Here is a 24139-nt window from a genome sequence, read left to right on the forward strand (position 1 = left end):
AGAAAGGGAAGCAGTGTGGCTCAGTGGAAAGAGCCCGGGCTTTGAAGTCAGAGGTCATGGGTTCAAATCCCGGCTCCGCCACTTGTCGGCTGTGTGACTTTGGGCGAGTCACTTCACTTCTCTGGGCCTCGGTTCCCTCATCTGGAAAATGGGGATTAAGACTGGGAGCCCCCCGTGGGACAACCTGATCACCTTGTAACCTCCCCAGCGCTTCGAACAGGGCTTTGCACACAGTAGGCGCTTAATAAATGCCATCGATATTATTAGACAGAGAGAGTGACACACACATACGGTGACAGAGCGGGAGACACGGCGAAAAGTAGAGTCAGAAACCCGGTGAAACCGCCAGAGAGCAGGGACGGACAGAGACAAGGAGCGGGAGACACACAGTGAAGAAGGAGCCAGAGACAAAGAGAGAATCAATCAATCAATCAATCGTATTTATTGAGCGCTTACTGTGTGCAGAGCACTGTACTAAGCGCTTGGGAAGTCCAAGTTGGCAACATATAGAGACAGTCCAGAAGTAGAGTCACAGACTCTGGCCAAACAGCCAGAGAGCAGGGATGGACAGAGACATGGTGAAGGAGCTTACTCGCCCACTGTGTGCAGAGCACTGGACTGAGCGCTTGGGAGAGGACAATACAAAAAAAAACACACATTCCCTGCCCACAACGACCTTCCAGTCACGAAGAGGAGATAGACATGAATAGAAATAAATAAATTATAGAGATGGAAACAAGTGCTGTGGGGCTGGAAGAGGGGGATGAATAAAGGGAGAGAATCAATCAATCAATTGTATTTAGTGAGCGCTTACTGTGTGCAGAGCACTGTACTAAGCGCTTGGGAAGTACAAGTTGGCAACATATAGAGACGGTCCCTACCCAACAGTGGGCTCACAGTCTAGAGTCATGGTGATGCAGGAGAGAGAGGGAGAAGAAGAAAGGAGGGCTTAATCAGGGAAGGCCTCTTGGAGGAGAACTGGCCACTTTTAGACTGTGAGCCCACTGTTGGGTAGGGACTGTCTCTATATGTTGCCAACTTGTACTTCCCAAGCGCTTAGTACAGTGCTCTGCACACAGTAAGCGCTCAATAAATATGATTGATTGATCGATTGATCTAGACTGTGAGCTCCTTGTGGGTAAGGAAAGTGTCTGTTTATTGTTTTATCGTATTCGCCCAAGCGCTCAGTACGGCACAGTAAGAGTTCAATAAATAGATTGATGAATGAATGAATGAATGAATGTGCCTCCCCTCCCTGGGATACCCCATAAGGGCATGTTGATGAGAAAGAGGTCGTTCTTCAGGACTAGGCCCAGGAAACCAAGACACCAGGGTCTTCCTTCTCTGCCCCCAAAGGACTGCCCCATCAAAGCAGAGTCAGGGGTGTTGGATGGTTCGTGCTGGTCACTGGGGGAGAGTCAGGGATGGACGGGGGAGAGGCAGGGGGGTTGGGTGGTCCGTGCTGGGTCACTGGGAAGAGTCAGGGATGGCGAAAGGAGAAACAGGGGTGTTGGGTGGTCTGTGCTGGGTCACTGGGGGAGAGTCAGGGATGGACAGGGGAGAGGCAGGGGGTTGGGTGGTCCATGCTGGGTCACTGGGGGAGAGTCAGGGATGGACAGGGGAGCATTAGGGGGGTTGGATTGTCCATGGTGGGTCACTGGGGGAGAGTCAGGGATGGACAGAGGAGAATCAGGGTGTTGGGTGGTCTGTGCTGGGTAACTGGGGGAGAGTCAGGGATGGACAGGGGAGAGGCCGGGGGGTTGGTTGGTCCACGCTGGGTCAGTGGGGGAGAGTCAGGGATGGGGAGGGGAGAATCAGGGTGTTGGGTGGTCTGTACTGGGTCACTGGAGGAGAGTCAGGGATGGACAGGGGAGAGGCAGGGGGGTTGGGTGGTCCATGCTGGGTCACTGAGGGAGAGTCAGGGATGGACAGGGGAGAATCAGGGTGTTGGGTGGTCCGTGCTGGGTCACTGGGGGAGAGTCAGGGATGGACAGGGGAGAAGCAGGGGGGTTAGGTGGTCCGTGCTGGGTCACTGGGAAGAGTCAGGGATGGCGAAAGGAGAAACAGGGGTGTTGGGTGGTCTGTGCTGGGTCACTGGGGGAGGGTCAGGAATGGACAGGGGAGAGGCGGGGGGTTGGGTGGTCCGTGCTGGGTCACTGGGGGAGAGTCAGGGATGGACAGGGGAGAGGCAGGGGGGTTGGGTGGTCCATGCTGGGTCACTGGGAGAGAGTAAGGGACAGATGGGGAGAGGCAGGGGGGTTGGGTGGTCTGTGCTGGGTCACTGGGAAGAGTCAGGGATGGACAGGGGAGAATCAGGGTGTTGGGTGGTCTGTGCTGGGTCACTGGGGGAGAGTCAGGGATGGACGGAGAGAGGCAGGGGGGTTGGGTGGTCCGTGCTGGGTCACTGGGAAGAGTCAGGGATGGTGAAAGGAGAAAGAGGGGGGTTGGGTGGTCTGTGCTGGGTCACTGGGGGAGAGGCGGGGATGGACAGGGGAGAATCAGGGTGTTGGGTAGTTGTGCAGGGTAACTGAGAAGAAGCAAGGTCTAGTGGAAAGAGCCCAGGCTCGGGATTCAGAATGTCCCGGGTTCCAGTCCCGGCTCCGCCACTTATCCGCTGTTTGATCCTGACCGAGTCACTTCACTTCCCTGGGCCTCAGTTACCTCATCTCTGAAACGGGGATTAAGACCGTGAGCCCCCCGTGGGACAGGGATTGGGTCCAGCCTGCTTAGCTTGTCTACCCCAGGGTTCAGTCCAGTGCCTGACACATAATAAGGGCTTAAGAAATTCCATTATCAACAGCAAGAAGCCAAAGGTGGGCAGTCAGAGGCTGGGGCGGATTTCCTCCAGCCAACGGGGGCCAGGCTCGCCGGCCGCCGGGTCCGCTGGCCGGGAGGGCTTACCTTGTACAGTCCGAAGAAGCCCAGATCCCTGAGCACGGACAGGGCGCTCACACGAGGGCCCGTGGTGATCTCCCCGGCCACCTGTAGACGGATTTTGACGATCTCCAGGGGGTTGGTGAAGATGACCTGGGAGCCACCGGCCTGCAAGTACATATGTTTGTACGGATTTATTACTCTATTTATTTTACTTGTACATATTTATTCAATTTATTTTATTCTGTTAATACGTTTTGTTTTGTTCTCTGTCTCCCCCTTCTAGACTGTGAGCCCGCTGTTGGGTAGGGACTGTCTCTATATGTTGCCAACTTGTACTTCCCAAGCGCTTAGGCCAGTGCAGTAAGCGCTCAATAAATACGATTGAATGAATGAATGAATGAATGAATGCAAGTCAACGGGGCAGTTGGTCACATTGAGCGCTTACTGTGTGCAGAGTACTGTACTAAGCGCTTGGGAGAGGACGATACAACAAAAAAGGACCCGTTCCCTGGCCACATGGACTTACAATCTCAAGTCAGTCAGCCGGATTTATGGAGCGCTTACTGTGTGCAGAGTACTGTATTAAGCACCTGGGAGACTACAATAGAGAGGCGGCGTGGCTCAGTGGAAAGAGCCTGGGCTTTGGAGTCAGAGGTCATGGGTTCAAATCCCAGCTCCACCAATTGTTGGCTGTGTGACTTTGGGCAAGTCACTTTACTTCTCTGTGCCTCAGTTACCTCATCTGTAAAATCGGGATGAAGACTGTGAGTCCCCCGTGGGCCAACCTGATCGCCTTTTAACCTCCCCAGTGCTTGCACATAGTAAGCACTTAATAAATGCCATCATTATTATTATAGCATAACAGACACATTCCCTGCCTATAATGAGCCTACAGTATAGAGTCAGTCAGTGGTATTTATTGAGCACTTACTCTATGCAAGAGCACTGTTCTAAGCGCTTGGGAGAGTCCCCTCTAACAATATACCAGACACATTCCCTGCCCACAGTGAGCTCAGTTTAGATAGGGAAGCAGCATGTCTCAGTGAAAGAGCCCGGGCTTTGGAGTCAGAGGTCATGGGTTCAAACCCCGGCTCCGCCAATTGTCAGCTGTGTGACTTTGGGCAAGTCACTACACTTCTCTGTGCCTCAGTTCCCTCATCTGTAAAATGGGGATTAAGACTGTGAACCCCCCGTGGGACAACCTGATAATGATAATAATAATAATGGCATTTATTAAGCACTTACTTTGTGCAAAGCACTGTTCTAAGCGCTGGGGAGGTTACAAGGTGATCAGGTTGTCCCACGGGGGGCTCACATTAATCCCCATTTTCCAGATCTGATCACCTTGTAACCTCCCCAGCGCTTAGAACAGTGCTTTGCATGTAGTAAGCACTTAACAAATACCAAAATCATTATTATTATTATTAACTTCTCTGGGCCCCAGTTCCCTCATCTGTAAAATGGGGATTAAAACTGTGAGCCCCCTGTGGGACAACCTGATTACCTTGTAACCTCCCCAGGGCTCAAAACAGTGCTTTGCACATATTAAGCGCTTAATAAATGCCATTATTATTATTACCACTTATGTCCATACCTCATTAATTTATTTTTATTCATGTTTAATTAATTTATTTCTATTCCTGCCCGTTTTCCCCTCTAGACTGTTAGCTCACTGTGGGCAGGGACTGTGTCTGTTACCGTTATACTGTACCCTCCCCAATGCTTAGTACAGTGCTCTGCGCACAGTAAGCGCTCAATAAATACAACTGATTGACTGAGACCAAGGCCTTTCATTCATTCATAGGAGAGTAGCGAGGTGAGGTAGGAGGGGAAAAGGTGATGGATGGCCAAAGGTGAGGAGTTTTTGTCTGATGAGCAACCAGTGGAGTTTTTTGAGGAGTGGGGTGATGTGTCCTGAACGTTTTTGTGGAAAAATGATCCGGGCAGCAGCGAAGTGGGGAGAGGCGGGAGGCTGGGAGGTTGTCTATCTCCGTCTGTCTGTGGCGAAAGAGAGAGTGTGTTTGTGTGTCTCTGTGTGTCTGTCTAGATGGTGAGTCCATTGTTGGGTAGGGATTGTCTCTATTTGTTGCCAAGTTGTACTTCCCAAGTGCTTAGTACAGTGCTCTGCACACCGTAAGCGCTCAATAAATACGATCGAATAATAAGGAGGCTGATGCAGTCATTCAGGCAGGAGAGGATGAGTGATTGGATTAAGGTGGTAGCAGTTTGGATGGAGGGAAAAGGGCCTTCCCTCTACCCACCCCCGGCCCCCGACTGGGCCAGGCGGCCATGGTGGTGGTGAGGGGCTGGGGGAGCCAGCGGACTGCAGCCCCCCGATCAATCAATCAATCAATCAATCGTATTTATTGAGCGCTTACTGTGTGCAGAGCACTGCACTAAACCCTTGGGAAGTACAAGTTGGCAACATATAGAGACGGTCCCTACCCAACAGTGGGCTCACAGTCTAGAAGGGGGAGACGGAGAACCAAACCAAACATATTAACACAATAAAATAAAAAGAATAGATATGTACAAGCAAAATAAATAAATAAATAAATGAATGAACGAACGAACAAATAAATAAATAAATAAATAAATAAATGGAGTAATGGTAAAATAAATAAATAAATACAGTAATCAGGTCATCAGGTTGGACACAATCCCTGTCCCTCCTAGGCCTCACAACCTTTATCCTCGTTTTCCAGGTGAGGGAACTGAGGCCCAAAGAAGGGAAGTGACTTGCCCAACAGATGAGAAGCAGCGTGGCTCAGCTGAAAGAGCCCCGGGCTTTGGAGTCAGAGGTCATGGGCTCAAATCCCGGCTCTGCCAACTGTCAGCTGGGTGACTTGGGGCAAGTCACTTCACTTCTCTGGGCCTCAGTTCCCTCATCTGCAAAATGGGGATTAAGATTGTGAGCCCCCACATGGGACAACCTGATTACCTTGTAACCTCCCCAGTGCTTAGAACAGTGCTTTGCACATAGTAAGCGCTTAACAAATACCAAAATTATTATTATTATTATTATTATTAACTTCTCTGGGCCTCAGTTACCTCATCTGTAAAATGGGGATTAAAACTGTGAGCCCCCCGTGGGACAACCTGATTACCTTGTAACCTCCCCAGGGCTTAGAACAGTGCTTTGCACATAGTAAGCGCTTAACAAATACCAAAATTATTATTATTAACTTCTCTGGGCCCCAGTTACCTCATCTTTAAAATGGGGATTAAAACTGTGAGCCCCCCATGGGACAACCTGATTACCTTGTAACCTCCCCAGGGCTTAGAACAGTGCTTTGCACATAGTAAGCGCTTAACAAATACCAAAATTATTATTATTATTAACTTCTCTGGGCCCCAGTTACCTCATCTGTAAAATGGGGATTAAAACTGTGAGCCCCCCGTGGGACAACCTGATCACCTTGTATCCTCCCCAGCGCTTAGAACAGTGCTTTGCACATAGTAAGCACTTAACAAATACCAAAATCATTATTATTATTATTAACTTCTCTGGGCCCCAGTTACTCATCTGTAAAATGGGGATTAAAACTGTGAGCCCCCTGTGGGACAACCTGATCACCTGTATCCTCCCCAGCGCTTAGAACAGTGCTTTGCACATAGTAAGCGCTTAACAAATACCAAAATTATTATTATTAACTTCTCTGGGCCCCAGTTACCTCATCTGTAAAATGGGGATTAAAACTGTGAGCCCCCCGTGGGACAACCTGATTACCTTGTAACCTCCCCAGGGCTTAGAACAGTGCTTTGCACATAGTAAGCGCTTAACAAATACCAAAATTATTATTATTATTAACTTCTCTGGGCCCCAGTTACCTCACCTGTAAAATGGGGATTAAAACTGTGAGCCCCATGTGGGACAACCTGATCACCTTGTATCCTCCCCAGCGCTTAGAACAGTGCTTTGTACATAGTAAGCGCTTAACAAATACCAAAATTATTATTATTATTAACTTCTCTGGGCCCCAGTTATCTCACCTGTAAAATGGGGATTAAAACTGTGAGCCCCCCGTGGGACAACCTGATCACCCTGTATCCTCCCCAGCGCTTACAACAGTGCTTTGCACATAGTAAACGCTTAACAAATACCAAAATCATTATTATTATTATTAAATTCTCTGGGCCCCAGTTACCTCATCTGTAAAATGGGGATTAAAACTGTGAGCCCCCTGTGGGACAACCTGATCACCTTGTAACCTCCCCATCGCTTGGAACAGTGCTTTGCACGTAGTAAGCGCTTAACAAATACCAAAATCATTATTATTATACGTGGCAGAGCTGGGATTAAAAACCGTGACCTTTTGACTGCTGAAAGCTCTACCCACTAAGCATCGCTGCTCCTGGGGAGATGATCTCCAGGATGATCCTCCAGGAGGCCTTCCCACACTGAGCCCCTTCCTTCCTCTCCCCCTCGTCCCCCTCTCCATCCCCCCATCTTACCTCCTTCCCCTCCCCACAGCACCTGTATATATGTATATATGTTTGGACATATTTATTACTCCATTTATTTATCTTGTACATATCTATTCTATTTATTTTATTTTGTTAATAGGTTTGGTTTTGTTCTCTGTCTCCCCCTTCTAGACTCCCCTCCTCGTCCCCCCTCCATCCCCCCCATCTTACCTCCTTCCCTTCCCCACAGCCCCTGTATATATGTATATATGTTTGTACGTATTTATTACTCTATTTATTTATTTATTTATTTTACTTGTACCTATCTATCCTGTTTATTTTATTTTGTTAGTATGTTTGGTTTTGTCTCCCCCTTTTAGACTGTGAGCCCACTGTTGGGTAGGGACTGTCTCTATATGTTGCCAATTTGTACTTCCCAAGCGCTTAGTACAGTGCTCTGCACACAGTAAGCGCTCAATAAATACGACTGATTGATTGATTGTGAGCCCGCTGCTGGGTAGGGACCGTCTCTAGATGTTGCCAACTTGTACTTCCCAAGCGCTTAGTCCAGTGCTCTGCACACAGTAAGCGCTCAATAAATACGATTGATTGATTGATTGTGAGCCCACTGTTGGGTAGGGACTGTCTCTAGGCGTTGCCAACTTGGACTTCCCAAGCGCTTAGCCCAGTGATCTGCACACAGTAAGCGCTCAATAAATACGACTGATTGATTGATTGATTGATTGACCTTGCATCTACCTCAGCGCTTAGAACAGTGCTTGGTACATCGTAAGCGCTTAAGAAGTACCGTCGTTATTAGTAGAGACGCCTTCCCGGCTCTCCCGCCCTCTTCCCCATGGAGGGACAGGAGATTCCTGGCGCCTTCCCTGCTGCAGGTCACTGATCAAAAGGGGCAGGCCGCGGACCTTCCCTCTCTGCCCAGGGCATCCCCCGACCCCCCTGGGGGTCCCCCAAGAAGGCCCAGGACACAAAAGACCCCCTGCCCCCATGGTAGGAGCAGTGGAAAGAGCCCAGAGGTCACGGGTTCAAATCCCGCCTCCGCCACTTGTCAGCTGTGTGACTTTGGGCAAGTCGCTTCACTTCTCTGGGCCTCAGTTACCTCGTCTAGGAAAACGGGGATTAAGACTGCGAGCCCCCCCGGGGAACAACCCGATCACCTTGCAGCCTCCCCGGCGCTTAGAACGGTGCTTTGCACGTAGTAAGCGCTTAGTAAATGCTATCATTAATTATCCGGGGCAAATTGCTGCCCAGGTAAAAGAGCAAGGTGTGCCCAGGAAGGAATATGGGTATTTGTGAGGTGATGGGTAGAGTTGTTTGTACTAGTTGGGGGAAGAGAAGCTGGCAAACTTGTACTTCCCAAGCGCTTAGTACAGTGCTCTGCACACAGTAAGCGCTCAATAAATACGACTGAATGAATGAATTTAATTATGATGTTGATTAAAGGCTTACAATGTATTTAAGTAAGCAGTGTGGGATAAGCAGCATGGATTTGTATATATGTATATATGTTTGCCCACTGTTGGGTAGGGACTGTCTCTATATGTTGCCAATTTGTACTTCCCAAGCGCTTAGTCCAGTGCTCTGCACATAGTAAGCGCTCAATAAATACGATTGATGATGATAATGATATGTTTGTACATATTTATTACTCTATTTATTTATTTTACTTGTGCATATCTATTCTATTTATTTTATTTTGTTAGTATGTTTGGTTTTGTTCTCTGTCTCCCCCTTTTAGACTGTGAGCCCACTGTTGGGTAGGGACCATCTCTAGATGTTGCCAACTTGTACTTCCCAAGCGCTTAGTACAGTGCTCTGCACACAGTAAGCACTCACTAAATACGATTGATTGATTGATTGATTTGGGAGTCAGAAGAACCTGAATTCTAACCCTGCCTCTGCCACGTGTGTGCTGTGTGACACCTTGGGCAAGTCCTTAACTTCTCTGTGCCTCAGTTACCTCATCTGTAAAGTGGGGATTAAGACTGTGAGATCCATGTCCAACCTGATGAGCTTGTATCTACCTTGTGACACCTTGGGCAAGTCCTTAACTTCTCTGTGCCTCAGTTACCTCATCTGTAAAGTGGGGATTAAGACTGTGAGATCCATGTCCAACCTGAGGAGCTTGTATCTACCTCGGTGCTTAGAACAGTACCTCACACATAGTAAGCACTTAACAAACACCGTAAAAAAAGCCAACCAACAAATGATGACAAAAAACACAAAACACTGTGCTAAGTGTCTGGGGTAAGGAACAGGATAATCTGAACCGGACTTGCCAGTTGCCTGCTGTGTGACCTTGGCAAGTCTGGGGTTTTTTTGTTGTTTTTTTTTGTCTGTCTCCCCCTTCTAATAATAATAATAATAATGATAGCATTTATTAAGCGCTTACTATGTGCAAAGCACTGTTCTAAGCGCTGGGGAGGTTACAAGATGATCAGGTTGTCCCACGGGGGGGCTCACAGTCTTAATCCCCATTTTACAGATGAGGTCACTGAGGCCCAGAGAAGTGAGGTGACTTGCCCAAAGTCACACAGCTGACAGTTGGCGGAGCCGGGATTCGAACCCTTGACCTCTGACTCCCCCCATCTTACCTCCTTCCCTTCCCCACAGCACCTGTATATATGTATATATGGTTGTACATATTTATTACTCTATTTATTTATTTATCTTACTTGTACATTTCTATCCTATTTATTCTATTTTGTTGGTATGTTTGGTTCTGTTCTCTGTCTCCCCCTTTTAGACTGTGAGCCCACTGTTGGGTAGGGACTATCTCTATGTGTTGCCAATTTGTACTTCCCAAGCGCTTAGTACAGTGCTCTGCACATAGTAAGCGCTCAATAAATACGATTGATTGATTGATTGACTCCAAAGCCCAGGCTCTTGCCACTGAGCCACGCTGCTTCTCTGAACTGTGCTTCTAGACGGTGAGCCCGTTGTTGGGTAGGGACCGTCTCTACGTGTTGCCGATTTGTACTTCCCAAGCGCTTAGTCCAGTGCTCTGCACCCAAGTAAGCGCTCAATAAATACGATTGAATGAATTAGGAGCTTGCTGATGGCGGGGAGGGACTGACCAGGGCTGCTTCGCCTGGCAAATCAAAGCCGGCCACTTCACACTGGCCGCACACAAATCGTCCGGTCACCCGCCGTGCCCGCACTGGTCATCGGACCCCACCGGACCCCGAGGGGGTGGTAGGAGAGTAGTGGACCGATTAATTCATTCATTCAACCGCATTTATTCACTCATTCATTCAATCGTATTTATTGAGCGCCTACTGTGTGCAGAGCACTGGACTAAGCGCTTGGGAAGTCCAAGTCGGCAACATATAGAGACGGTCCCTACCCAACTATGATGATGATGATGATGGCATCTGTTAAGCGCTTACTATGTGCAGAGCACTGTTCTAAGCGCTGGGGAGGTTACAAGGTGATCAGGTTGTCCCACATTATGGGCTCACGGTCTAAAAGGGGGAGACAGACAACGAAACAAAACATGTATTTTGAAGGCTTACTTGGTGCAAGCATTCATTCATTCATTCAATCGTATTTATTGAGCGCTTACTGGGTGCAGAGCACTGTATTAAGCGCTTGGGAAGTACAAGTCGGCAACATATAGAGACGGTCCCTACCCAATGGCGGGCTCACAGTCTAGAAGGGGGAGACAGACAACAAGACAAAACATATTAACCAAATAAAATAAATAGAATAAATACGTACAAATAAAAGAAATAAATAGAGTAATAAATATGTCCAAACATCTATCCGTATATACAGGTGCTGTGGGGAGGGGAAGGAGGTAAGGCGGGGGGGGATGGAGAGGGGGAGAAGAAGGAGGGTGCTCAGTCTGGGAAGGCCTCCTAAATAATGATGGCATTTATTAAGCGCTCACTATGTGCAAAGCACTGTTCTAAGCGCTGGGGAGGTTACAAGGTGATCAGGTTGTCCCACGGGGGGCTCACAGTCTTCATCCCCATTTTACAGATGAGGGAACTGAGGCCCAGAGAAGTGAAGTGACTTGCCCAAAGACACACAGCTGAGAAGTGGCGGAGCCGGGATTCAAACCCATGACCTCTGACTCCAAAGCCCGGGGCTCTTTCCATTGAGCCACGCTGCTTCTCTTAGTGTAATAATAATAATAATGATGGCATTTATTAAGCACTTACTATGTGCAAAGCACTGTTCTAAGTGCTGGGGAGGTTACAGGGTGATCAGGTTGTCCCACGGGGGGCTCACAGTCTTCATCCCCATTTTACAGATGAGGTCACTGAGGCCCAGAGAAGTGAAGTGACTTGCCCAAAGTCACACAGCTGAGAAGTGGTGGAGCCAGGATTTGAACCCATGACCTCTGACTCCAAAGCCCGGGGCTCTTTCCATTGAGCCACGCTGCTTCTCTTAGTGTAATAATAATAATAATGATGGCATTTATTAAGTGCTTATTATGTGCAAAGCACTGTTCTAAGCGCTGGGGAGGTTACAAGGTGATCAGGTTGTCCCCTGGGGGGCTCACAGTCTTCATCCCCATTTTACAGATGAGGGAACTGAGGCCCAGAGAAGGGAAGTGACTTGCCCAAAGTCACCCAGCTGACAAGTGGCGGAGCCGGGATTCGAACCCATGACCTCTGACTCCGAAGCCCGGGCTCTTTCCACTGAGCCACGCTGCTTCTCTAATGAAGCGGCTTCTCGATGACCCACTAGTAATAATTCGGCGATACCTGTTGCCAAATTGTACTTTCCAAGCACTTAGTACAGTGCTCTGCACACAGTAAACATTCAATAAATATGACTGAATGAATAATAATTATAATGGTATTTGTTACGCGCTTACTATGTGCCAGGCACTGTACTAAGCGCTGGGGAGGATACAAGCGAACCAAACTTCAAAGCCCTACTGAGAGCTCACCTCCTCCAAGAGGCCTTCCCTGACTGATCCCCCTTTTCCCTCTCCTCCTCCCCATCCCCTCCAGCCCTACCTCCTTCCCCTCCCCGCAGCACTTGTATATATTTGTACAGATTTATTACTCTATAGATTTTACTTTTACATATTTACTATTCTATTTATTTTGTTAATGATGTGCATCTAGCTTCAATTCTACTTGTTCTGATGATTTTGACACCTGTCTCCATGTTTTGTTTTGTTCCCTGTCTCCCCCTTCTAGACTGTGAGCCCGTTGTTGGGTAGGGACCGTCTCTATATGTTGCCGACTTGGACTTCCCAAGCGCTTAGTACAGTGCTCTGCACACAGTAAGTGCCCAATAAATACGACTGATTGAATGAATGAATGAATGCGGGCAGGGAATGTGTCTGTCGTTGTACTGGAAATAATAATAATAATAATAATTGGCATTTGTTAAGCGCTTACTATGTGCAAAGCACTGTTCTAAGCGCTTGGGAGGATACAGGGTGATGAGGTTGTCCCACGTGGGGCTCACAGTCTTCATCCCCATTTTACAGATGAGGTAACTGAGGCCCAGAGAAGTTAAGTGACTTGCCCAAGGTCACACAGCAGACATGTGGCGGAGTCGGGATTCGAACCCATGACCTCTGACTCCAAAGCCCGGGCTCTTTCCACTGAGCCACGCTGCTTAGTACAGTGCTTTGACTCCGTGAGCATTCAATAAATACAACTGAAGGAATGAGGTGGACACAGCCCCTGTCCCAAGTGAGGCTCACCGTCTGCACCCCCATCTTACAGATGAGGGAACTGAGGCCCAGAGAGGTGACTTGCCCAAGGTCACACAGTAGACAAGTGGTAGAGCCGGGATTAGAGAAGCAGGGTGGCTCAGTGGAAAAAGCCCGGGCTTTGGAGTCAGAGGTCACGGGTTCAAATCCCGGCTCCACCCGTTGTCAGCTGTGTAACTTTGGGCAAGTCACTTCACTTCTCTGGGCCTCAGTTACCTCATCTGGAAAATGGGGATTAAGACTGTGAGCCCTCCTCTGTGGGACAACCTGATCACCTTGTATCCCCCCAGCGCTTAGAACTTAAATGCTCCGTGCCTCAGTGATCTCATCTGTAAAATGGGGATGAAGACTGTGAGCCCCATGTGGGACAACCTGATCCCCTTGTATCCCCCAGCGCTTAGAACAGTGCACACAGTAGGCGCTTAAGAAATACCATCATTATTATTATTATGAGAACAGTGCTTTGCACATAGTAAGCGCTTAAGAAATACCATTATTATTATTATTATTATTATTATTAGAATTAGAACAGTGCTTTGCATATAGTAAGCGCTTAAGAAATACCAGTATTATTATTATTATTAGAACAGTGCTTTGCACATAGTAAGTGCTTAACGAATACCATCATCATTATTATTATGAGAACAGTGATTTGCACATAGTAAGCGCTTAATACCATTATTATAATTATTATTATTAGAACAGTGCTTTGCACATAGTAAGCGCTTAAGAAATACCATTATTATTGTTATTATTATGAGAACAGTGCTTTGCACATAGTAAGCACTTAACAAATACCATCATTATTATTATTATGAGAACAGTGCTTTGCACATAGTAAGCACTTAAGAAATACCATTATTATTATAATATTAGAACAGTGCTTTGCACATAGTAAGTGCTTAATACCATCATTATTATTATTAGAACAGTGCTTCGCACATAGTAAGCACTTAACAAATATCATCATTATTATTATTATGAGAACAGTGCTTTGCACATAGTAAGCGCTTAATACCATTATTATTATTATTAGAACAGTGTTTTGCACATAGTAAGCGCTTAAGAAATACCATTATTATTATTAGAACAGTGCTTTGCACATAGTAAGTGCTCAATAAATGCCATTATTACTATTCTTATTAGAACCCAGGCCCGTGCTCTAGCCACCGCGTGTTACGCAGCGTGGCTCAGTGGGTCAGAGCCCGGGCTTTGGAGTTAGAGGTCAGGAGTTCAAATCCCGACTCGGCCGCTTGTCAGCTGTGTGACTTTGGGCAAGTCACTTCACTTCTCTGTGCCTCGGTTCCCTCACCCGTAAAATGGGGATTAAGACTGTGAGCCTCACTTGGGACAACCTAATCACCTTGTAACCTCCCCAGCGCTTAGAACAGTGCTTTGCACACAGTAAGCACTTAATAAATGCCATCATTATTATTATACTAAGAGAAGCAGCGTGGCTCAATGGAAAGAGTCCAGGCTTTGGAGTCAGAGGTCATGGGTTCGAATCCTGGCTCCGCCACTTGTCAGCTGTGTGACTTTGGGCAAGTCACTTCACTTCTCTGGGCCTCAGTGACCTCATTTGTAAAATGGGGCTGAAGACTGTGAGCCCCCCGTGGGACAACCTGATCACCTTGTAACCTCCCCAGCGCTTAGAACAGTGCTTTGCACATAGTGAGCGCTTAATAAATGCCATCATTATTTGGGAGGCCTTCCCAGACTGAGCACCCTCCTTCTTCTCCCCCTCCCCATCCCCCCCGCCTTACCTCCTTCCCCTCCCCACAGAACCTGTATAGATGTATAGATGTTTGTATGGACTTATTACTCTATTTATTCATTTATTTTATTTGTACATATTAATTCTATTTATTTTATTTGGTGAATATGTTTTGTCTTGTTGTCTGTCCTTCCCTCCCCACAGCACCTGTATAGATGTATAGATGTTTGTACGGATTTATTACTCTATTTATTTTCTTTGTACATATTTATTCTATTTATTTTATTTGGTGAATATGTTTTGTCTTGTTGTCTGTCTCCCCCTTCTAGACCGTTGGGTAGGGACCGTCTCTATATGTTGCCAACTTGTACTTCCCAAACGCTTAGTAATAACAATAATAATAATAATGATGGCATTTATTAAGCGCTTACTATGTGCAAAGCACTGTTCTAAGTGCTGGGGAGTTTAGAAGGTGATCAGGTTGTCCCACGGGGGGGCTCACAGTCTTAATCCCCATTTTCCAGATGAGGGAACTGAGGCCCAGAGAAGTGAAGTGACTTGCCCAAAGTCACCCAGCTGACAACTGGCGGAGCCGGGATCTGAACCCATGAACTCAGTTGGATGCACAGCGTGGCTCAGTGGAAAGAGCCCGGGCTTTGGAATCAGAGGTCATGGGTTCGAATCCTGGCTCCGCCACCTGTCTGCTGTGTGACCTTGGGCAAGTCACTTAACTTCTCTGAGCCTCAGTGACCTCATCTGTAAAATGGGGATTAAGACTGTGAACCCCACATGGGACAACCTGATCACTTTGTATCCCCCCCCCCGTGCTTAGAATAGTGCTTTGCACGTAGTAAGCGCTTAACAAATGCCAACATTATTATTATTATTATTATTATGAACTCTGACTCCAAAGCCCTGGCTCTTTCCAGTGAGCCACGCTGCTTCTCCGTGGTACGGCACACTGTAGGCGCCTTGTAACCTCCCCAGCGCTTAGAACAGTGCTTTGCACATAGTAAGGGCTTAACAAATACCACCATTATCATTATTATTATTATTATTATTAAAGTCCTCAACCAGAATGCCCACCGCGGCCTGGGAGAGTGACCGGCCCGGATGGAGGCCTTGGTCCGCTCACGCGTCTCCCTTCCCGCCGCCCGGACCCCCATGGCCGTCTCGCGGCCTTACTTACGCAGCCCCCGGCGAGGATCTCCGCGGCCAAAGGGATGGAGTTGTCTCTGCCCGTGAATTTATCCCGCACAAAGTCGTTCACCTGAAGGCCGAAGCGGAGACAGGGTGGCCACCCGCCCGCCGGGCCAACGAGTCACGTAGCCTCACCCGGCCGCACGGACCCTCCCCGAGCGCCTCTCGGGAAAAAACCCCAAGTCCCGTGCCCGGATCTGCAGCTCCCACGGCCCGAATCGTCATCATTAATCGTATTTATTGAGCTCTTCCTATGTGCGGAGCACTGTACTAAGCGCTTGGGAAGTACGAATCCTAGCAGGATGGGCGGAGGGCACCCCGGCTGACGAGGGCTGGGGTCCGCGTTCACCTGGAGGACGACGGAGCACGGAACAAACCCGCTGTTGGGTAGGGACCGTCTTTATATGTTGCCAACTTGTACTTCCCAAGCGTTTAGTACAGTGCTCTGCACACAGTAAGCGCTCAATAGATACGATTTAACTGAATGAATGAATGAATGAATGAACAGCCCGGGGCTGGGTGTCTGGCCCGCCCCGGCCCTGTGTGACCTCGGTAAAGCAGTCAACCTCTCTGGGCGCCCCCCTCCTGCCCCCCACCCCCGAGCACTCACTGTGAGTTTGATGGCCTTCTCCGGGGCAACTCCCAGCAGCTGGGGCACCAAACCTGTACAAGGGCAGAGAATCAATCAATCAATCAATAGTATTTATTGAGCGCTTACTGTGGGCAGAGCACTGTACTAAGCGCTTGGGAAGTACAAGTCGGCAGCACATAGAGACAGTCCCTACCCAACGGCGGGCTCACAGTCTAGAGAACAGACAGGGCATGATGACCGATGACTCTCCCCCCCTTCGAAAGCCTTACTGAAGGCCCACCTCCTCCAAGAGGCCTTCCCTGACACAGCCTTCCTTTCCTCTTCTCCCCCTCCCTTCTGCGTCGCCCCAGCTCTCTCCCTTTATTCACCCTCCCTATAATAATCATAATAATGGCGCTTATTAAGCACTTACTATGCACAAAGCACTGTTCTAAGCGCTGGGGAGGTGACAAGGTGATCGGGTTGGGGGGCTCACAGTCTTCATCCCCATTTTACAGGTGAGGGAACTGAGGCCCAGAGAAGTGAAGTGACTCGCCCAAAGTCACCCAGCTGACAAGTGGCGGAGCCGGGATTTGAACCCAGGACCTCTGACTCCAAAGCCCGGGCTCTTTCCACTGAGCCACGCTGCCTCTCCCTCCCAGCCCCACACTACTTACGTCCGTACTGGTCATTCATTTGTTTGTATTGAGGCTTTCCAAGACTGAGCCCCCTTTTCCCTCTCCCCCTCCCTATCCCGCCGGCCCTACCTCCTTCCCCTCCCCACAGCACCTGTATATATAGTTGTACAGATTTGTTACTCTATTTATTTTAGTTGTACATATTTACCATTCTATTTTGTTAATGCTGTGCATGTAGTTTTAATTCTATTTGTTCTGACGATTTTGACACCTGCCTCCATGTTTTGCTTTGTTGTCTGTCTCCCCCTTCTAGACCGTGAGCCCGTTGTTGGGTAGGGACCGTCTCTACATGTTGCCGACTTGGACTTCCCAAGCGCTTAGTACGGTGCTCTGCCCACAATAATAATAATAATAATGGCATTTATTAAGCGCTTCCTATGTGCAAAGCACTGTTCTAAGCGCTGGGGAAGTTACAAGCTGATCAGGTTGTCCCACGGGGGGCTCACAGTCTTCATCCCCATTTTACAGATGAGGGAACTGAGGCACAGAGAAGTGGAGTGACTTGCCCAAAGTCACACAGCTGACGATTGGCGGAGCCGGGATTTGAACCCGTGACCTCTGACTCTAAAGCCCGGGCTCTTTCCACTGAGCCACGCTGCTTCTCTAATAAGCACTCAAGAAATACAACTGAATGAATGAGTGGATGAATGTCTGTTTTCCTCCCTCTAGACTGAAAGCTCGCTGTGGGCAGGGAATGTCTGTCTATTGTTGTATTGTACTTTTCCAAGCGCTTAGTACAGTGCTCTGCCCACAGTAAGCGCTCAATAAATATGACTGAATGAATGAGTGAACAAATCGAGTCAGGGGAGGGCGGTGCCCCCTCCACCCCCGTTCTCCCGTGGCTGGGGTCCAATGGGTGCCTGTACATATATGTTTATACATATTTATTACTCTATTTATTTATTTATTTTACTTGTACATATCTATTCTATTTATTTTATTTTGTTAGTATGTTTGGTTTTGTCTCCCCCTTTTAGACTGTGGGCCCACTGTTGGCTAGGGACTGTCTCTATATGTTGCCAACTTGTACTTCCCAAGCGCTTAGTACAGTGCTCTGCACACAGTAAGCGCTCAATAAATGAGGAGCAGCGTGGCTATGAGGAGCAGCGTGGCTCAGTGGAGAGGAGCACGGGCTTTGGAGTCAGAGGTCATGGGTTCGAATCCCGGCTCCGCCACATGTCTGCTGTGTGACCTTGGGCAAGTCACTTAACTTCTCTGAGCCTCAGTTCCCTCATCTGTAAAATGGGGATTAAGATTGTGAGCCCCACGTGGGACAACTTGATCACCTTGTATCCACCCCCAGCGCTTAGAACAGTGCTCTGCACATAGTAAGCGCTTAACAAATGCCATCATTATTATTATTATTATTATAAACACGATTGATGATGATGATGATGATGGGTGGGGTGAAGAGTCCAGTCTGACGATGCCGATGATGACATTTTTTAAGCGCTTATTATGTGCCAAGCACCGTTCTAAGCACTGGGGTAGATGCAAGATAATCAAGTTGTCCTACATGGGGCTCACGGTCTTAATCCTCACTTTACAGACGAAGAAGACTGTGAGCCCACTCTTGGGTAGGGACCCTCTCTATGTGTTGCCAACTTGTACTTCCCAAGCGCTTAGTACAGTGCTCTGCGCACAGTAAGCGCTCAATAAATACGACTGAATGAACAGACGGACGATAGCTAAATGATATATATGATATATAGCTAAATGATAGCTAAATGTATATATGTTTGTACATATTTTTTTACTCTATTTATTTATTTATTTAATTTATTTGTACATATCTAGTCTATTTATTTTATTTTGTTAGTATGTTTGGTTTTGTTCTCTGTCTCCCCCTTTCAGACTGTGAGCCCACTGTTGGGTAGGGACTGTCTCTATCTGTTGCCAATTTGGACTTCCCAAGCGCTTAGTACAGTGCTCTGCACATAGGAAGCGCTCAATAAATATGATTGATGATGATGATGATTGCTGGGTGGCTAGAAGTCGCCAGGCCTCAGTGGCCGCCCCCGGCCGGGTCCGGGACTCACCTTGGCCGCCGCCCTGCCCAAATTCTACGTTGCCAACTTGTACTTCCCAGGCGCTTAGTACAGTGCTCTGCGCACATGTCAACCTCAGAGGTCGGAGGTCGGAGGAGCCCTTTTCTTTCCAGTTGGGGAGAGGCGGGGCAGAGGGGTAGGGCCAGGGAAGGAGATCAAAAGCCCTTTGAAGGGAGATTATATCTCTCCCGTCTTGCTTAAAACGGAATTTTCATTAAGAGGAACTTTTAGGGGTCTTCAGGCTTCTCCGGAGGGGGGGATTGTTTTTGTCCCTCCATTTGGACACTGAGGACGGCATCGGGCCTGATATCTCGCCTGCAAAATGGGGATTCATTCATTCATTCAATCGCATTGACTGAGCGCTTATTGTGTGCAAGTAACCCTTCCCCACAGCACCCGTATATATGTTTGTACATATTTGTTACTCATTTATTTATTTATTTATTTTACTTGTACGTATCTATTCTCTTTATTTTATTTTGTTAGTACGTTTGGTTTTGTTCTCCGTCTCCCCGCTTTTAGACTGGGAGCCCACTGTTGGGTAGGGACTGCCTCTAGATGTTGCCAACTTGGACTTCCCAAGCGCTTAGTCCAGTGCTCTGCACATAGTAAGCGCTCAATAAATACGATTGATGATGATGATGTATATATGTTTGTACATATTTATTACTCTATTTATTTATTTTCCTTGTACATATCTATTCTATTTATTTTATTTTGTTAGTACGTTTGGTTTTGTTCTCCGTCTCCCCGCTTTTAGACTGTGAGCCCACTGTTGGGTCGGGACTGTCTCTATATGTTGCCAACCTGGACTTCCCAAGCGCTTAGTACAGTGCTCTGCACGCAGTAAGCGCTCAATAAATACGATTGATGATGATGATGTATATATGCTTGTACATATTACTCTATTTATTTATTTATTTATTTTCCTTGTACAGATTTATTACTCTGTTTATTTATTTATTTTCCTTGTACATATCTATTCTATTTATTTTATTTTGTTAGTATGCTTGATTTTGTTCTCTGTCTCCCCCTTTTCGACTGGGAGCCCACTGTTGGGTAGGGACTGTCTCTATATGTTGCCAACTTGGACTTCCCAAGCGCTTAGTACAGTGCTCTGCACACAGTAAGCGCTCAATAAATACGATTGATGATGATGATTTATTTATTTTACTTGTACGTATCTATTCTATTTATTTTATTTTGTTAGTACGTTTGGTTTTGTTCTCCGTCTCCCCGCTTTTAGACTGGGAGCCCACTCTTGGGTAGGGACTGCCTCTAGATGTTGCCAACTTGGACTTCCCAAGCGCTTAGTACAGTGCTCTGTGCACAGTAAGCGCTCAATAAATACGATTGATGATGATGATGTATATATGTTTGTACATATTTATTACTCTATTTATTTTCCTTGTACATATCTATTCTATTTATTTTATTTTGTTAGTATGCTTGGTTTTGTTCTCTGTCTCCCCCTTTTCGACTGGGAGCCCACTGTTGGGTAGGGACTGTCTCTATATGTTGCCAACTTGGACTTCCCAAGCACTTAGTACAGTGCTCTGCACACAGTAAGCGCTCAATAAATACGATTGATGATGATGATTTATTTATTTTACTTGTACGTATGTATTCTATTTATTTTATTTTGTTAGTACGTTTGGTTTTGTTCTCCGTCTCCCCCTTTTAGACTGGGAGCCCACTGTTGGGTAGGGACTGTCTCTAGATGTTGCCAACTTGGACTTCCCAAGCGCTTAGTACAGTGCTCTGCACACAGTAAGCGCTCAATAAATACGATTGATGATGATTGATGATGATGAAGTACTAAGCGCTTGGAAAGTACACGTCGGCAACAGATAGAGACGGTCCCTACCCACGTGGGACAGCCTGATGAGCTTGTATCTGCCCCAGCGCTTAGGACAGTTCTTGGCACATAGTAGGCGCTTAACAAATTGGTTGGTTGTCTGTCACCCCCTGGAGAAGCAGCGTGGCTCAGTGGAAAGAGCCCGGGCTTTGCAGCCAGAGGTCATGGGTTCGAATCCCGGCTCCGCCACATGTCTGCTGTGTGATCTTGGGCAAGTCACTTCACTTCTCTGGGCCTCAGTTCCCTCGTCTGTAAAATGGGGATGAAGACTGTGAGCCCCACGTGGGACAACCTGATCACCCTGTATCCTCCCCAGCGCTTAGAACAGTGCTTTGCACATAGTAAACGCTTAACAAATGCCAATTATTATTCTAGACTGTGAGCCCGTTGTTGGGTAGGGATTGTCTCTGTCTGCTGCCGAATTCTACTGTCCAAGCGCTTAGTACAGTGCTCTGAACATAGGAAGCACTCAATAAATACAACTGAATGAATGAATGAACAAACACCATTATTATTATTATTTTTTGGGATGGCATTTATTAAGCGCTTACTATGTGCAAAGCACTGTTCTATGCACGGAATAATGATAGCATTTGTTAAGCACTTACTATGTGCAAGGTACTGTTCTAAGCGCTGGGGAGGTTACTAGGTGATCAGGTTGTCCCATGTGGGGCTCACACTCTTACTCCCCATTTTACAGATGAGGGAACTGAGGCCCAGAGAAGGGAAGTGACTTGTCCAAAGTCACACAGCTGACAAGCGGCAGAGCCGGGATTAGAACCCATGACCTCTGACTCCCAAGCCCGGGCTCTTTCCACCGAGCCATACTGCTTCTTCTTCTTCTTATTATGATTATTATTATTAATGGTGGAAGAAGAAACCTCAAGGGGCTTCCTCTCTGGCGGGCTGGCGATGCTTGTTGTGAGCAGGTTATTGATGCATTTATGATTATACTGCACTCTCCCAAGCACTCAGCAGAGTGCTCTGCACACAGTAAGCGCTCAATAAATACGATTGATTGAATGAATGAATGAATGAGTGAACTGTGGTATTTGCTAAGCGCTTACTGCACTATGCACTGGGGTGGACACAAGCAAATCAGGCCGGACACAGTCCCCGTCCCACATGGGGTTCACAGTCTCAATCTTCCTTTTCCAGATGGGGAAACTGAGGCCCAGAGGAGTGACGTGAGCCGCCCAAAGGCACACAGCAGACGAGCGGCGGGGCCGGGATTAGAACCCGGGTCCTTCGGACTGTAGCCCCTCCGCCGTCCCCGTCAATCAATCGATCGTATTTATAGAGCGCTTACTGGGTGCAGAGCACTGTGCTAAGCGCTTGGGAAGTCCAAGCTGTCCTCCCCTCTACTGACCTCGGTAGAGGCCGAAGAAGCCCTCGTAGCGCAGGACCTTCCGGAAGCAGTCGAGGCTGTTCTTGTACATGAGCTCGCCCACGAAGGAGCCGGTGGATCTCTGGTTCTGCATGCGGGTCTTCACCAGGTCGATGGGGTACACCGCCGTGGCGCCCACCGCTACGCGCCCACCGGGAAATGCCCGCGGAGCCCGCCGTCGGGGACCGCGGGACGGAGAGAGAGAGAGACACACAGACACACGGTGAAGGTGAAAGAGACGAGGGTGTGATGAGCCCACTGTTGGGTAGGGACCGTCTCTATATGTTGCCAATTTCTACTTCCCGAGCGCTTAGTACAGTGCTCGGCACACAGTAAGCGCTCAATAAATACGACTGATGATGATGATGATGATGGTTTCTCTGTCACCACTTTCCCAAAAACCCTGAATCAAGAGTCTGACTCCTGCTCCCGCTTCCGGCAGGCGTTACTCAGCCGCTGCCAGGAACTTCAAGATATTCTAGGACGGGCGCTCTTCCTTGCCGTCTTCAATGGGGTCATTAATAGGCCCAAAGAAATGAGAAATTTCTGAGAATTTCATGAGAAACGAGTCCGGACAGTCAATACCAGAAGCGGAAGGTTGCGGCACCAACATTATAGCTCTACTAGCCAGCTGGAAAATATTGAAATTTTTAAAACCCCCTCATTCCTCTCCCCTTCCTCCCCCTCCCGAGCCCCACCACGTTACCTCCTTCCCCTCTCCACAGCATCTGTATATATGGATATATGTTTGTATGTATTTATTACTCTATTTATTTTACTTGTACATATTTATTCTATTTATTTTATTTTGTGAATGTTTTGTTTTGTTGTCTGTCTCCCCCTTCTAGACTGTGAGCCCGCTGTTGGGTAGGGACCGTCTCTAGATGTTGCCAACTTGGGCTTCCCAAGCGCTTAGTCCAGTGCTCTGCACACAGTAAGCGCTCAATAAATACGATTGATGATGATGATGATGGTTTCTCTGTCACCACTTTCCCAAAAACCCTGAATCAAGAGTCTGACTCCTGCTCCCGCTTCCGGCAGGCGTTAATCAGCCGCTGCCAGGAACTTCAAGATATTCTAGGACGGGCGCTCTTCCTTGCTGTCTTCAATGGGTTCATTAATAGGCCCAAAGAAATGAGAAATTTCTGAGAATTTCATGAGAAACGAGTCCGGACAGTCAATACCAGAAGCAGAAGGTTGCGGCACCAACATTATAGCTCTACTAGCCAGCTGGAAAATATTGAAATTTTTAAAACCCCCTCATTCCTCTCCCCTTTCTGCCCCTCCCCAGCCTCCCCACAGCACCTGTATATATGGATATATGTTTGTATGTATTTATTACTCCATTTATTTTACTTGTACATATTTATTCTATTTATTTTATTTTGTGAATACGTTTTGTTTTGTTGTCTGTCTCCCCCTTCTAGACTGTGAGCCCGCTGTTGGGTAGGGACCGTCTCTAGATGTTGCCAACTTGGGCTTCCCGAGCGCTTAGTCCAGTGCTCTGCACACAGTAAGCGCTCAATAAATACGACTGATGATGATGATGATGGTTTCTCTGTCACCGCTTTCCCAAAAACCCTGAATCAAGAGTCTGACTCCTGCTCCCGCTTCCGGCAGGCGTTACTCAGCCGCTACCAGGAACTTCAAGATATTCTAGGACGGGCGCTCTTCC

The 24139-nt window shown here is 47.6% G+C and overlaps 1 protein-coding gene across 1 annotated transcript in view; it reads right to left on the reverse strand.

The window, feature by feature from the left end:
• Positions 1 to 24139, reverse strand: part of SLC25A13 (solute carrier family 25 member 13) — a 100837-nt gene that overhangs the window by 19378 nt on the left and 57320 nt on the right. Inside the window, exons 11-14 of the mRNA XM_038741863.1 lie at positions 22447 to 22605; positions 16513 to 16565; positions 15892 to 15972; positions 2902 to 3042 (exon numbers count right to left, since the gene is read on the reverse strand). Coding sequence (XP_038597791.1) covers positions 2902 to 3042; positions 15892 to 15972; positions 16513 to 16565; positions 22447 to 22605 — 434 coding nt within the window. The remainder of the gene's footprint in view (positions 1 to 2901; positions 3043 to 15891; positions 15973 to 16512; positions 16566 to 22446; positions 22606 to 24139) is intronic.

Source organism: Tachyglossus aculeatus, chromosome 2 (assembly GCF_015852505.1).
Source record: "Tachyglossus aculeatus isolate mTacAcu1 chromosome 2, mTacAcu1.pri, whole genome shotgun sequence".
NCBI classification, from domain to species: domain Eukaryota; kingdom Metazoa; phylum Chordata; class Mammalia; order Monotremata; family Tachyglossidae; genus Tachyglossus; species Tachyglossus aculeatus.